This window comes from Malaya genurostris, chromosome 1 (assembly GCF_030247185.1).
Source record: "Malaya genurostris strain Urasoe2022 chromosome 1, Malgen_1.1, whole genome shotgun sequence".
In the NCBI taxonomy this organism is placed as follows: Eukaryota; Metazoa; Arthropoda; class Insecta; order Diptera; family Culicidae; genus Malaya; species Malaya genurostris.
In genome coordinates this window covers 101,616,882-101,632,001 of record NC_080570.1, presented here as the reverse complement: position 1 = coordinate 101,632,001, position 15,120 = coordinate 101,616,882, and the positions used below count along the sequence as shown (strand labels likewise).

Genomic DNA, 15,120 nt, shown 5'->3' with positions numbered 1-15,120 from the left:
TAACCGACGACACGCGTTGTTTATTACCGCTGTAACAGAGTCAATTTCTATAAGTCTAAGTCTCGAAGATGACTCAACGAGTTTCGATGAACTTAGGCTTATTTGAAAGCTAACAATGTCAATCTAATTTAAAAAGTAATGACTAACATTTTCGATTCGAGAAATCGAATCTTAAATGTGACGTACCCGGCATATCCCAGTATTTTACAAAAATTCCCGGAGATGAAAGAATCGATGTCGAAATATTCACATTAATTTGTAAGCTACTATTAGGTTATATAATAAGCTCACAATACCAATGGCCGACAATAGAATCTTCAAAAGTTTTAATGGAAATAATTTTTCTAACTTAAATTGTAAGGAACTAGGAACTGATTTTGCGTAATTTGTTCTGAACTTTCAAGTTTCCGAAAGTACCACGCGGTACTTTTAAGCGGCCCTTGTTCTGTACTTCGAACTGTGAAAAAATTACCACATAGCAACAAGAAAGTTCACACGGAACTTGTTCTGTACTTCCAAGTTCTCAAAAGTTCCGCTTGTTCTTTTAAGCAGCAAGAAAGTGGGAGTATAACACATGGATCAATAAGTCCCGAGACTAAAGCAGAGATGGCGCTCATAGTAAACCAGTAACCACGTCTTTCTAGAGTACTAACCTTTGCTTGAAACGGGTCAAAATTTTAAGTCGAACCGACCAGAAACAGCTGAGTTATCGAGGTTGGAGTAAAGTCGTTTTGTAGTTTGTTTAAAAAATGAAAAAAAAACGAGTTTCGTGTTTTGATAAAACATTGTTTTTTAATGGGTAAAAACACCGTACAAGCGAAACAATGGATTGAAAAATGTTATCCGGACTCTTGTCCATCAAAAACAAAGATTTGTCGGTGGTTCGCCGAGTTTAAACGTGGTCGTACCGACACAAATGACGCGAAACGCTCGGGTAGACCTGTAGAAGCCGTTACACCAGAAAATGTGAGTGAAGTGACAAAAATTATAATGAAAGATCGTAAAGTGAAGCTCCGTGAGATTGCTGAGATGACACAGATATCATATGGAAGTGTATTTACTATCCTTCATGAAAAATTGAGCATTAAAAAGATTGCTTTCGATGGAACAAAAAGAGAAACGAGTCACCCTGCCACAAGTCGATGAAAACAATGGCGAAATTGAACGAATTGGGCTTTGATCTGCTTCCCCACACCCCATACTCGCCAGATTTAGCCCGCCGTGACTACTGGCTCTTTGCTGATCTTAAAAAAATGCTCCAGGGAAAAAGATTTGGCTCAAATGAGGAGGTCATCGCTGAAACTGAAGCTTATTTTGAAGCGAAAGATAAACTTTTTTATAAACATGGTATTGAAAAATTGGAAAAACGTTGGAACCATTGTATCACCCTAAAAGGTGATTATGTCGATGAATAAAAAAAATTTTGCAAAAAAAAAATGTTGTTTCCATTGTTAGTCTCGGGACTTATTGATCCATGTGTTATAACACTATTGGTCTCCGAGGTTTCGTGCGATGGTCGATTTTTCAGTAATTCCAATACCTTTCTACATAGAAACGCAAAACGCCTTTGATAGCAGTAAATGAGTGGATATAGCTGACTTGTTAGTCTGACTGGTAGTGTCGGAAGGTCTGTACAAGATCCTGGCGACTTATAAAACGGCGTTTTACAATTCGGGACAGTGAGGGGCACATGATGCGCTACCATCACGACTCACAACAATTGCAAGTCGGCCCAAGAGGAGTCGATTAGCGTCAGTGAGATAACACACCACTATATAAGTCGTGTGACTGACACACAGATTCATACGACGTTTATGAAGTACCAACTTTCAAAAGAATATGCGTGAAATTTCATTTTCAAAACTATGGATTAAATACAATTGCGAGTGTTAATTTATCATTGCTTCTTGAAGAAAAAATACTGGGCAAGCCCAGCAATGGCTTCAAAAGTGTTATTCGGATTCTGCTCCATCGGAAAGAACTATTTCTTATTGGTTTACTGAATTTACACGTAGTCGTACAGACACCGATGATAGTGAACGTTCCGGTAGTCTAAATGACGAGGTTACTCCCGTAAACATCTAAAAAGTCTACAAATTAATTATATCTAATCGTAAATTGAAATTGCGTAAGATAGCTGTTACCGTAGAGATATCAGAAGACAGTGTGTTCACAATTTTGTATGAACATTTGGTCATGAGAATGTTCTTTTCAATGTATGTGCCGCGTCACTCACAGTTGATAAAAAACAATAACGTTTTGATGATTCAGAGCAGTGTTTTGCCATGTTTACAAGTAGTAAATCAGATTTTTTTGCATCGATATGTGACAATGGATGAAACATGGATGTATCAAAACGTTCATCATGTGTGTGGACCGCAGCCGGTAAACAACGTCCGAAGCGTCCAAAAGCACAAAAGTTAGCTGGGAAGGTTATGGTATAATTCTCATTGTCTATCGTAAGAAAAGAAAAACAAAGAATGGCGAATACTAGATAGTGTTGTTGGAGTAGGGGTGATCATGCGATCAAGATGGGTCCCTCTTGCAGTAATACCGAAAGGGGTACCAAGAGAATCTTAATCCGAGCTCAAGGTGTTTTTTGTTGGATAGTTTCCGTGAATGGACACTTTATCACGCAAAATGTGGTAGGAGAATATGTTGTGCATCAAAAACTGCTCTTATAAATATTAGGGAGCTGAAAGTGACACATAATGATGAGAGAAAAAGTAGTTAATTCCTATGCTTTCAAAAATGGGTAAATTTTTTTGTTCGGATTTGATTCCCTGTATAGTTAATTTTCTCATTTGTGTCATTAGATCATTAGAATAACTAACTGAAAGGCATCCCAGGTTTTCAATAGCAATGTTGCTTTTTATTTAAACAGTTCTTTATATATATACTTTCTTCACCTTTATCCGTATAAATTACAATACACTCGGATTTTGCCTGTATGTTTGCAAGTAAGTGTACATTGTATTGTATTCGTGCGTATCGCCACGTTCAGCCAAGCATTCCATTAATCAATAATAATTGCATTTTAGCAAACTTTCAATTTCGCCTATATACTTTGCTTAGGAATTGGTAGTAGCCTTGTATGTTGTCAATTGTGTAATATTCTTCCATACAAATCTTGATTCTTGATTTTTGATAAACGAATATGAGATATGTAACCAATAATATGTATGTGTATAGATGATATCAGCATCGAATAACCTATCTTGTTATTGACTTCACGTATTGACCTCGTGTTTTTTTAGTATTAATAATTGTTCATAAGTTTGATTAATGCATTTTCGCCCGCATGGTTTGAACATTTTTTTTAATGAAACAGCCAACAATACCGAGCAATTTGCTATAGCAGTTCATTTTGCTCGTATCAGGAGATATGGTATTTTGCTTAGAATCAGGATGGGCTCCTTGTATGTATGATATTTACACATTTTTAGTGCCTAGAATTTATTAGATTTTACTTTACATTTCCTCTTAGCAATTAGTTTAGTATACTATTTAAACAGACTTTCCCCTTCTATGCACAAAATTCCAACTGGAACGAATCTCCGACAACTAAAGCTTTTGGCCAGTAGTTTTGATTTTTTAGACAGCTTCTCTCGTCTTCCAGTTGCATATTTACTAATTGAACTAAGCTCTAGAAGTAATTACAATTAAGTTACCATAAAAAATAACAGCTTAACACTAGCATCCTCACGCAAGAACATGATTTCACATTGACCTGAGTTTCTGCAGATTTTCGTTAAACCACTCAAATGCATACAGTTTATAGTCTAATAATCTAGGAAATTTCGGCCCTCACTCAAAGTCTTTCAAGGCTGACAACAACGGTTGATATGTTGATGCTTTATTTTATTCAGCTACACAATTTAGGCGAAAATCCGAACAAACATCCATAAACGAACTGATGTGGACGAAAAACTTAATCAAAAGCAATCCTCTGTCTGGGCTCCTTTTATCCTCACCACTGGCTGGCTGGCTGGCTGGCTGAATTTGATTGATGATCGCATCCGTACTTAGGAGGAAGGGAGTGCGATGGCCAATGTCCAAAATTTCAATTGTCCCGAACCCGGTCAGTTCATTGCGGTGACATTCATTGAGACGACCGTTCTGATTAATGGCGCTCCCTGTCAACCGTCAGCTCCACCTAGCGGCGAACAATCCGAACCGGATTTAAGCCGAAGCGAGTGAAGCATGGCTCAATTATCACGTCGTGTGGGTTGATGGAAACAAAGTTGCACTTGTAGCCCAATGGCAACAGTTTTTCTAGGCGTTGATGGTGGATTGCAGCTAAACCGAGAAAAAACTGTATCAAGCAGTGAAAAATGCAAACCGAGAGAAAGAAATAACAGAAAACCCCTCGAAGCGACAATGCAAACAACTTTTCTTTCTGTAACGCGATTTATCAAACATGGCGAGCGGATGGATGTTGACTCACTTTTCTTGAGGTGAGTGAAAAACTTGATTGTTACAGCTGCCAGTGTGCTACAGCAGGTTTGGTTGCCACCGGGGCAGTTCGTGGTAGGAATTAGATAAAAGGGGGTTTTAAAAATTCATCGCGGGTAACTTTACGCTTTAGAGTCGAGTGCAACCGCTTGAGTTGATCTCAAAGTAGTCTAGCGGTACATTTTCGTGGAATTTGTTCTCCAGCAAAATTTCCAAAACTTTGTTTTCTGCAGCGGCAAGCCGATTAGAGTTTTTAGTATTCGCTTAGAAAGTTAAACATTTCAAAGCTTCCATGTATAAAGCATGTAAGAAAGTCCGTGTTAGTTTTGACAACATTGCAGAAATAAAAACAGACAATTCTGAACACTGGAATTATGGATAGCGACAAGAACATTATAAATTCCGTAGTAAAAACGTGCAAACAAAACCACTAATAAAGATTAGTTTAATTTTGACCGATTTCGACGCCTAGAATCAAAAACAGGATATTGTTGACGAAGGCAATATCAAATGAATGTCAAAAATGCTTCCAAATTCCATATATCTCAAACATTTAGAATGTAATTGAACCTATCCAGAATTATATCTGACCTCTTCGACCTAGCCTTAAATTTTCGAGTCCTTCTAATCCCACTGGCTCAAAACTAAATCAGAAGACCATTAAATCAAATTTTTAAACCATAAATCCAAGAATTATATGGCTAATGCAGAGGATTTTTCTTGTTACCTCAGCCCCCTGTATAGAAACACACCTGTAATTCTGAAGTGGAAAGTTGTCTCTTCATAAAACTGAGTATCGTTCCGTGTGATTGTAAGACTATTCATCTGAATTAAAAATTGTGAAAATCGGTTCAGTGATCGCTGAGAAAATCGAGTGCTTTTCTTTCTTTTTATTTTGCACAACATACCCCGTTGCACAGGAACTGAAAGTCGGATCTTCATAAAATTCATTAACAAGCTATCCAATGTTGCTTGAATATCAAAAATGCAACGAACGTCAATGATAACCGTTCGCTTTCATTGCTCGATAGTCGCTCCGATATTCGGGCTTGTTCGTACATTCAAGTGCGAGCGAAGCCGACGCTGCTTCGCTACTCGCATGAAAGCCTATTCTTTACAGTTGATATTCGCATAAAATAAACCCCCGAATGACTGTAAGTGAATGAGGAACGAATATTCATGCAGTGCTAATCGTCAAAACTCAATTCTCGATGATCGTTCGTGATGTCTTCGAAGCAAGCAAATTAAGACATTTTCATCTGTATTAGTACCATAGTTTTATGCGAGCGTGTTGTACCTTATCCTACCACTCCCCTATGGTCCGAAACGGGAAATTAGCGTGATAAAAATATTTTCACTATAAAATATTAGTTTTTTGTAGTTGGTGTCTTCACAAAAGTTGTTTGTAATCAAATGACGCTCCTTTTGATTAAAAAAGTTACTAGGGTGGTTCTTATTTAGATTGAAATCTGAAATCTAACTTTCTTAGTTGCACTCAAAAATGATTTTGTTGCACAATAAAGCTGTAGGAAATTTTATTGCGGGCAACTTCGCTGAAAAAACACACCTCTCTAGCTCTTCATTTGATCAAGTTACATAAATTTTCCCGAGTAAAAGTAGGGTGACTCCTGAAATATCACTTGTTTTGTTCCAACTTTTTGTGAAACGTTCCACCGAAAAGTTGTCATTAGAAGAGTTGTTGAACTAATCATTGTTCACAATTTTGCACAACCAAACTTTTTCATATGAGCTACCAGTAAAAAGTTATGATTATTTTTTCATCAAAAACTAGTCAGGCTTCAAATATCATTAGATGCCAGATCGATAAAAATAAATCCTATGCGGTTCCTGATAACTCTTAAACGCCTTAACGTATCAACATACTTTCTTCAGCAAAGCATTAGTATCAAATTGATTCTACAAATGTTTCATACATTTCCTTTCGAGAAATGAGACACCAAAAACTACAGCCGAAAATAGATTGCATAACAATTTTAATTCATTTATTACCAATATAACTACTTCAATTGAGTTTGAGCAACTGAGGATTAGAGATACTGTTTAATATGGTTATCATGAACTAGTTAACCATGATAAATTTATGAATAGAAATTTTCATGATCTCGACAACCATTCCAACAAGCTGGTGCAAGTTAGTAAAATGCAAATATTTTTATCCACATCGTGCTAAGAGCCTATGACACTGACCCTTCTTTCTCATCCACTTGTGTACCGAATAGCCTGTAAAAGCCGGAAAACGATGCACAATGAGTTTTGGTTCGAATAAATACATTCTACTCATTTTAACAAACTAATGATTTTCGTCAAGGCGTTTAAGAGTTATGCAATGTTTTTGAGTTTTTTAAAGGTATTTTTAAAACTAATTTAAATAAGTTAAAAAAATAACACCCTTCCAATTTTCTCTTAAATTTTTACTTATATTATGACCTTTCAGGAACCGCATAGGATACATTTTTATCGATCTGGCATCTAATGAATATATGATATTTGATGAAAAAACAACTCTTCTAATGACAACTTTTCGGTGGAACGTTTAAAAAAAAGTTGGAGTTTTTGAGTTCAATTAAGAAAGTTAGATTTCAGATTTCAATCTAAATAAGAATCACCCTAGTAACTTTTTTAATCAAAAGGAGCGCCATTTGATTACAAACAACTTTTGTGAAGACACCAACTACAAAAAACTGATATTTAACAGGGAAAATATTTTTGTTACGCTAATTTCCCGTTTCGGACCACTGTGCACTCTCCCATTGCTGAATAGGATGTAGAATGCTGCGCGAAGAATAAATTCCAATGATCATCGCTATACCGATATACGAGTCAAGTCGAGAAGTGGAGAAAATAGACGAGTAACGAACGAATGTATAAAACGAACATGCACGATGTATCCCAAGAACAAAGACTGTATTTGTAGATTTGGGTTTTCCACCAGTATTGCTTATTCATTTTCACGCTTCGCTCTTTTGTGCGGTGAACAATATTTATATAAGACAGGTCGCACTGAAGATGAATGAATGAATTAGCTACACGAATAATGTGTGCAACATTGGTTATCATTTCAAAAACTTGTAAAAATCCATTAAGTGGTCTTTGAGAAAATCGAACATAATTGTTCTGCTAAAAGCACATTGAGCCTCGTCACTACAGAAACGAAAGTTTGATTCGGATAATTTTCATAGCATGCTATGGAGTTACGAGACCTTTCATGCAAATATAATGACGTTTTCGCTTGATACCAAACTTAACCCAATTTCCGTTCTAACTGCTGTCAAACCGTTTGTTCGAAATCAGTTTCGAACGTCATTTAACCGAAAATCCAGTCAGTTTCGAACCCGGTTTCGAAGTGCAAACCATACACAGTTTCGGGAAAAGTGCTTGTTTGATGAAACTACCCTGGGTCAGTTTAAGTTTTCTCAATCGAAAACGACAAAAGTTCGTGATCTCGTTTATATTTGTGATCTCGTCAAATGGTGTATGACATTCAAGCCACCAGACCGCAGATTAAAAGTCGGTTTACCCAGTGATTTTTTAGCATCTCTCTGTGAGAAAGACAAAAACCTGAAAATTTGAGTAAATGTTATTCATAGAGTACTGTTAATATCTGTCACGTTTTATGATTATGATTTACACATTAATTCCAGTCATGCCAACGGATCAAGAAGTGAATGTTGGGAAAACATTGTGCGCCAACTATCAAAATTCAGATGTGTCCCGCCAATGGATCTGCAAAAAGCTTGACATTGCAAGTATAGAAGCGTCTAAGTACCAGAAGGAGCAAAAGAAGTGGCCGTGAAAGTGAACGAATGGACAGTAAAATGGGCAGGAACACGGTGCAACAGTTCAAGCAACACCCCAACATGTCCATTTGAGATGCCGCTGAAAAGTCCTAAATAGGTTTGTGCAGAAAAGCTATAAAACGTGATACTTATAGCAGGTGCAAAAAGCCACAAATCGAAATGACAAGCGAACGAAGTTGCTCATCAAATCGTATAATTGTGATAGATGACGAAACATACGCTATGGCCGACTTCCCGAAGAAGAAAATTTTGTTGCCAAGCCTAGAAATGGTCGAAATTGGCAAAGATGCTCCTGATTTGGCAAGCGATTTACGGATGGGGTGATGTTAACGCTTTCTCCTTTTCTTCCGGGACAATCAAAGATGAGATTTACACGAAATAGTGTATTAGCAGCGTCTTTCTGCCATTCACAACGATGCCACTTCGCTCGAAACGTGTTCGAGTGGTATCGAATTAACGGAGTCAATTTGTGTCAAAAGATATGGATCGACCAAATTCACTGTAAAAAAGCCTTGGTATTACATTCCTGTAGTGGAATTTGACCTTCTGTTTCAACAGACTTCGCAGCCGATTCAGAGTGTACAGAACCATTGCATGGCTGGTGCTACGATCCTACTGACACTACGAACCCTTCCAGGTCGAAGCTCGAACATACGACAACTGGTTTGTTTGACCAGTGCCCTATGCATTGAACCGCCAACCCGGGATAACACTGGAACTTAACCCTATTAAGAGGCGAGTAGGTTCTAATACTTTTGAAAAAAAATTTATTTTTTCTTTGGATTTATTTTATTTTTATTTATTTTTTCCATAATATTTTTTCAAATTTTCAAACCCATCGAAAAATCACAGTGTTGACTTTAAACCACCAAAAATTAAAAAAAAAATCTAAAAAATCCTATTCAAACATAGGGGTCTAGAGAAACATCTACTACAACTATTACCTTGATCGAGAAGTTCCCGAAATTTATTTAGAAAATTTAAAATAATAGATCATTCATCAAAACCGATATTGTCCCCTTCAAACTTCCCATCGAATGCAAAACACTTATGCCAGCGCTTGATCCAATCCTCGAAACATTTTTTATATTCAGTTTTCGGTATAGCCATCAAAGCCGTTTGCAAGTTTTCCATAATCTCATCCCGGGTGTAGAATCGCGTTCCGCGGAGTGATTTTCTTGAGTCGACCGAATAAGAAAAAAAAATCGCAGGGAGCCAAATCAGGTGAATTCGGTGGTTGCTGAATGGTATTCGTTTCGTTTTTATCTAAATGTTCACGGATAAGTATGGAATTGTGTGACGATGCGTTATCGTGATGCAAGACCCACGAGTTGTTTGCCCACAAATCTGGTCTTTTTCGGCGAATTGTTTCACGCATGCCTTCTTCGATGTCGATGGCCTACCACTTCTCTCATCATCACTCACAGACTCACACCAACTTCTGAAACGTTCGTGCCACTGATGAACGACTCCGTCGCAAAATTGAAACCGTTTTTAACGCAAAATTTAAAATTTAATGCAACTCGTTGTTTTATTAAAAATTTTATTCAAAATTCAATTTAATTTCATTTTGGAATTGTACAAAATCGAGTACACACAATCGCAGATGTACTCAATACAGTGTAACTTTTACAAATGTCCAGGTATTAAGCTGAAAATTTGATAGAAAATCAGTGACAGATCTAATCGGGTGATTAAGAACGCCACACGGTGGTGGTTCCGGAAACTTTTTGATCAAAGTAGGATGTTGCTTTGATTTTTTTTTTATCTGTTCATTCATACGGTGGGCACCGCAAATAATGACTTTCAAGACGCGTCCTCGAAAATACTGTATCACCGACTTATTTCTTAATATTTTAACACGAAAAAGTTACAAATTGTTGCTCAAATGATACAGAGTCCGCCATCTAACATTTTTTCAAACCAGCGGTTATTTCGACATTGGTAACATTAATGTCACTTCTGATTTGACAGAAACTTAGTTTCATCCTTCCGCTGAACGAAAATGGTTGTGTATACGCTTGAGGAACGCGTGAAAATAGTGCAGTTTTACTTTGAAAATCATGGTAATGTTGCGGAATGTGTGCCAAAAAATCATCTTCTCGGATTAGGCACATTTTCATCTCAGAGGGTATGTTAATAAACAAAATTGTTGCATCTGTGGGACGGAAAACCGCACGTTATCATGGAGAAACCGATGCATCCTCATAGAGTGATGGTTTGGTGCGGATTTTGGTCTGGCGGCATCATTGGGCCATTTTTCTTCGAAAATGAGGTGGGAGCCGCCGACACGGTCAATGGCGAGCGCTACCGCGCCATGATTAGCGATTGATTCTTCCCGTTACTTGAAGAGGAAGACTTGGACACCATTTGATTCTAACAAGACGGCGCTCCGTGCCACGCAGCCAACGCTACGATCGATCTTCTGCGCACAGTCTTCGAAGATCGAATTATCAGTCGAAATTCGGATGTCGTTTGGCCGCCTCGGAGCTGTGATTTGACGCCGTTAGACTATTATCTTTGAGGGGCTGTCAAAGATAGGTTTTATGTGGACAAGCCAGAGACAATTCAAGCCTTGAAGGACAACATTCGTGCAGCCATAGCTGAAATCAAGCTACATACAATCGAAAATGTACTAAAAAATTTGACCGACCGTATGGCGTACTGCAAGGCCAGCCGAGGCAGCCATTTGAATGAAATTATATTCCACAATTAACCGGAAGTATTGTACTTTGATATGAAAAAATAAATTTTGAAATCGGATGAACCGTTTGTGTTTTATTGTATGTTTAAAAAAAGGTTACATGACGGACCCTGTATTTTGTATTAGGCAAAACATTTGAATTTATTAGCTATAAATAGCTAATGAAAAGGCTATTGCTATATTGTATTTTTCCGTTAGAAAATTTTAACAATCTCACCGACTACACCATTCCTGTCACCGGGAGTCCAATATCCAGGATCATATGTTCCTTGTAATCATCAATTTAACATACAAAAGATCGGAGATGGTGCAAAGACTTCATGAACCTGTCTATATCAATACAACATACGTTTCGTAATGCGAATCACACGTCTCCACATGCAAAATAAACTAGAATTCACTTTAAGTAGAAGTAGAATTACAATCAGTTTATTTATTACACTTTCTATTGCAATGGAAAAAGGTAAATTTTTGAAACAAGTTTTGGCAACACTCATCATTCTCACAAAAGGAAATTTTCAATAGGCACCCCATAGTAAAGTATTGTAAGTTATTGTCTTAGTTATGAAATCGTAGCTCTTAGAAGAAGCATTCAACCATCCATCAAAGCACACATCGGGTCTGTAACTTTTTGGCTAGCTGCCACTACAAGCCAAAGACACTACAGTGGTACCATGGCACATAAGTTAACTCCATCGAAAAGGACCAAACCTATCCGATTTCACTCACTTCCACCCGATCGGGGCAATTGCTAAGCGGAAACAGAAAAGACCGAAAAAGTGAATCAAAATGCTTCGGAGATGCTGAGTTGACCACATAAACGGCGGCAGAAGTCAAAAGATATAGCGAGACGTTAAAAGAAATGTTCACCGTTTCATCAAGAAGCAAAACGGCATAATGCAATGTAACCACATAGTGAGTGAGTTTGTCAATATGGAACCGAAAAAAACATTTTTAGACGGTATTTCTGCACATCTATCACACTTTCAAATATCGATAATCACTCTAAATATATGATTAATTGTGTAAATCATTCTAGATTGAACTTCCCCACTTCTGGTACTTAAGCGATGTACTTAAGCTAAAGTACGATACATCACTCAATAAGTGATGGTGTTATCATTGTTAAATCCTTATGGCGTTTAGCACCAACTTTCGAAACACTATGTGTGAAATTTCATGACATTGTTTTTGTAATTTTCAAAACATTAAATTAAAAACAATTTCGTGTATTAATTTATCATTGCTTGATGATGAAAATATACGGTACAAGCTCAGCAATGGCTTCAAATTGTTATACGGCCTCTGCTCTACCGAAAAAAAACATACACACTTGAAACCGATTCTCGAGCTCGGCATAATGAAATGCCGAATTAGAACAACACGACGATAGTTTAATAATCCACATACTCTTTACCGAAATTATACTGAACTCGTCAGTAAATAACAAATATACCTCAATCAGTAAATCCATTTGCCGAGATTTCGAACAGTATGTTAGCTTTTACTGAATCTCGGTGAGATACTTGTCATCTAATATCTCTTGTCGTCGCCATTACTCGTGGAGCTGAATAACATATAAATTGAATTAAAGAAATAAGATTTTTATATTTCGTGAAATTGTGAAAAGTTTTTCATGATACAATCCTGATCACGTTTGCCGAGCTAACAGGAAAATCGATGTTGTCAAGATCGGCAATAATTGACAGTTAACAAATTAAGGATTGCCGAGAGTCTCAGTAATTATACGTTTTTCCGAGACCATTACGGAGCACTCAGCTATGCAATTCTCTTCATTTTTTTTGCGTGATTCAGCAATATAATTGGTTATATCTAGTGGTAAATTGCCATTGTGTGAGATAGCTAAGCTCGTAAAGATATCAGAAGGCAGAGTGTTTAAAATTATGCATCAAAGTTGATGACACACAGCAGCTCTAAGTGACAATGAATGAAACATGAATCCATCATTTCACTCCGGAATAAAAATGATAATCATCTAGGTGGACTGCAGCCGGTGATCCACGTCCGAAGCATCCAAAGGCACAACCGTCGGCTGAGAAGGTTATGGTTTTAGTATTTTAGGATACACATAGTATAATCTTCATGGACTATCTTTACGAAGGAAAAAAAAATCTATAGCAAACAGTACATAGCGTTGTTAGATCATTTGAATGCAAAGATCAAGAGAAAACGAACTTATATGTCGAAAAAAATAACACCACTGTTTCACCAAGACAATGCACCGATTCACAAATCGGTGGCAACTAGGGATAAATTCAATGAATTACACTTCGAATTACTTCCTCATCCAAAAAATAGCCCAGATATGGCCCCCAAAGGCTATTTGCTGTCTAATTTTATTCGCTTATCTAAAAAAACTCTCCGGTAAGAAATTCAACTCAAATGAAAACTCAATTGCTGAATGTGAAGCCTATTTGGAGGCAAAAAACAAATCCTCAAACAAGCACGGCATCGAGAAGTTGGAGATGCGATGGAATGCCGGTGTTGCTCTTGGAGTAATTAATCATGATCATTGATTACTCTGTAGTAAATTCACTTATTGTCAATAGGAGAAAATATCAAATGGCTCTTTGCATCCCAGCAAATCCAGAGAGAAAGCGAAGGACGGAGTAGAAATAATTACGAAGTGGATGGATATAAGAAATATCGCAAATTATTCTGTTTAGTGTAAGATAAGTAATACCCACAATACTATACTGTAACTCGCCTTACATCCTAATAATCAATTACAATTTGAAGATTTATGAATCGAACAATGAATAGCTGGTATCATATTATAGGATTGAGTTGTTCACTTAAACTCAGAATTGAAATGGAAACAAGCGTTTGCCTGTAAAAAATGAACATTTTCAGCTTCATAACAGTTTTGCCTACCATTAAACATGCTCATTTAAATTAACAAAAATCAAACTGCTAGCTATTGAGTGTTTGCCGGTGTCGATTCTTCTGGAAGATTACCCAAGAGTTAAATAAAAATTCAATATTATTATGACATTATCATAATTATGAACATCATTCACCTTCAACAAAAGCAATCAGAAAACTTTGCACTCGCTTGTCAACTCATCCGTCACCTGGAGACCCCGTCAGTGAAATATAACCTGCCTACGTTTCTCCAGGACTCCTGAGGACTCAGAACCTCATCACATCACCCCCATCGCCATCGGGACACTTTCCCACAATTCTTTCTCCATCAAACTGCAATGATGTTAATTCACTAGTTTACCCCCTCTGCCCGGTAACCTGTTTCAGCGCAAGAGTCTGACGAAAGACAAAAAATACCGCACCCACCAACCAGTCACCTCGAGCCAGCCACCGACCAACAGTGCAGTATGCAGTTTGCGTTTTTTTTTTGCTGCAAAATTCCCGACTTCACTATCACCTTCGCTTCGTTTTTTTTATTCTAACAATTTTCCTTGCACAAAATTTATTTCCTACGCTTTGTTATAAGCTCGTAACCACCCATCCTTTCCCGAACGGTTGCAGTTTCTTCTCGGTTCCACGTTGCATCATCCTGCACCATCTGCTACCCTTGGTTGTTTGCTTATTTGTAACATTAATATTATTTACAAATTATTTCAAACTTTTAATAGAGTTTCGCTTCTCCCACCTCCGGAAATACTGTCTCTCGGGTTTCTGCTTGATCATCAACTTTTTTTCGCAGAGCTTGCAAGTACTGACTCAGTTTTGTTGCATTTTAATTCCCACAAACTTTATCAATGCAATTCAAGCGAACCAATTTGAGAAAAAAAAAAGTTACATGCTTCAACTCAATGATTGTTGGTTGTCCAGTTCTTAAATAGCTACAACCCACCCAGTTTAGCGCCACTAAATTTGTTGCTCTTTAATTTAAATTTATTTTTGATTTTATCTACTCATTCACTAATTGTTTGTGATATAATTTTTTCTGTACACTGGAAGCATGTTGGATAAATTTCTGCTCTGTCGGCATCCTACAAACTCTCAGTTAGACGTAGGTCACCAGACTGTCCTCGTCGAAGGTAAAATCTTCCTCCTCAGATTGCTGTTTATGTCTAGTTGTGTTTCCAACTATTAGCTGCAATTAAAAGGAAACACATGGTGGACTTGATCCCGGAACAAGCAGTACATTTTTTTTTTTTA

General features: G+C 37.2%; 1 protein-coding gene across 3 annotated transcripts in view; it reads right to left on the bottom strand.

The window, feature by feature from the left end:
• Positions 1-2,850: 2,850 nt before the first annotated feature.
• The window catches only part of LOC131425264 (carbonic anhydrase-related protein 10), a 236,478-nt gene continuing 224,208 nt past the window's right edge, over positions 2,851-15,120 (bottom strand). For all 3 annotated transcript variants that reach the window (XM_058587009.1, XM_058587011.1, XM_058587010.1), the window contains exon 8: positions 2,851-15,055. In XM_058587009.1, the coding sequence (XP_058442992.1) occupies positions 15,033-15,055 (23 nt within the window). In that variant the 3' untranslated portion in view covers positions 2,851-15,032. The remainder of the gene's footprint in view (positions 15,056-15,120) is intronic.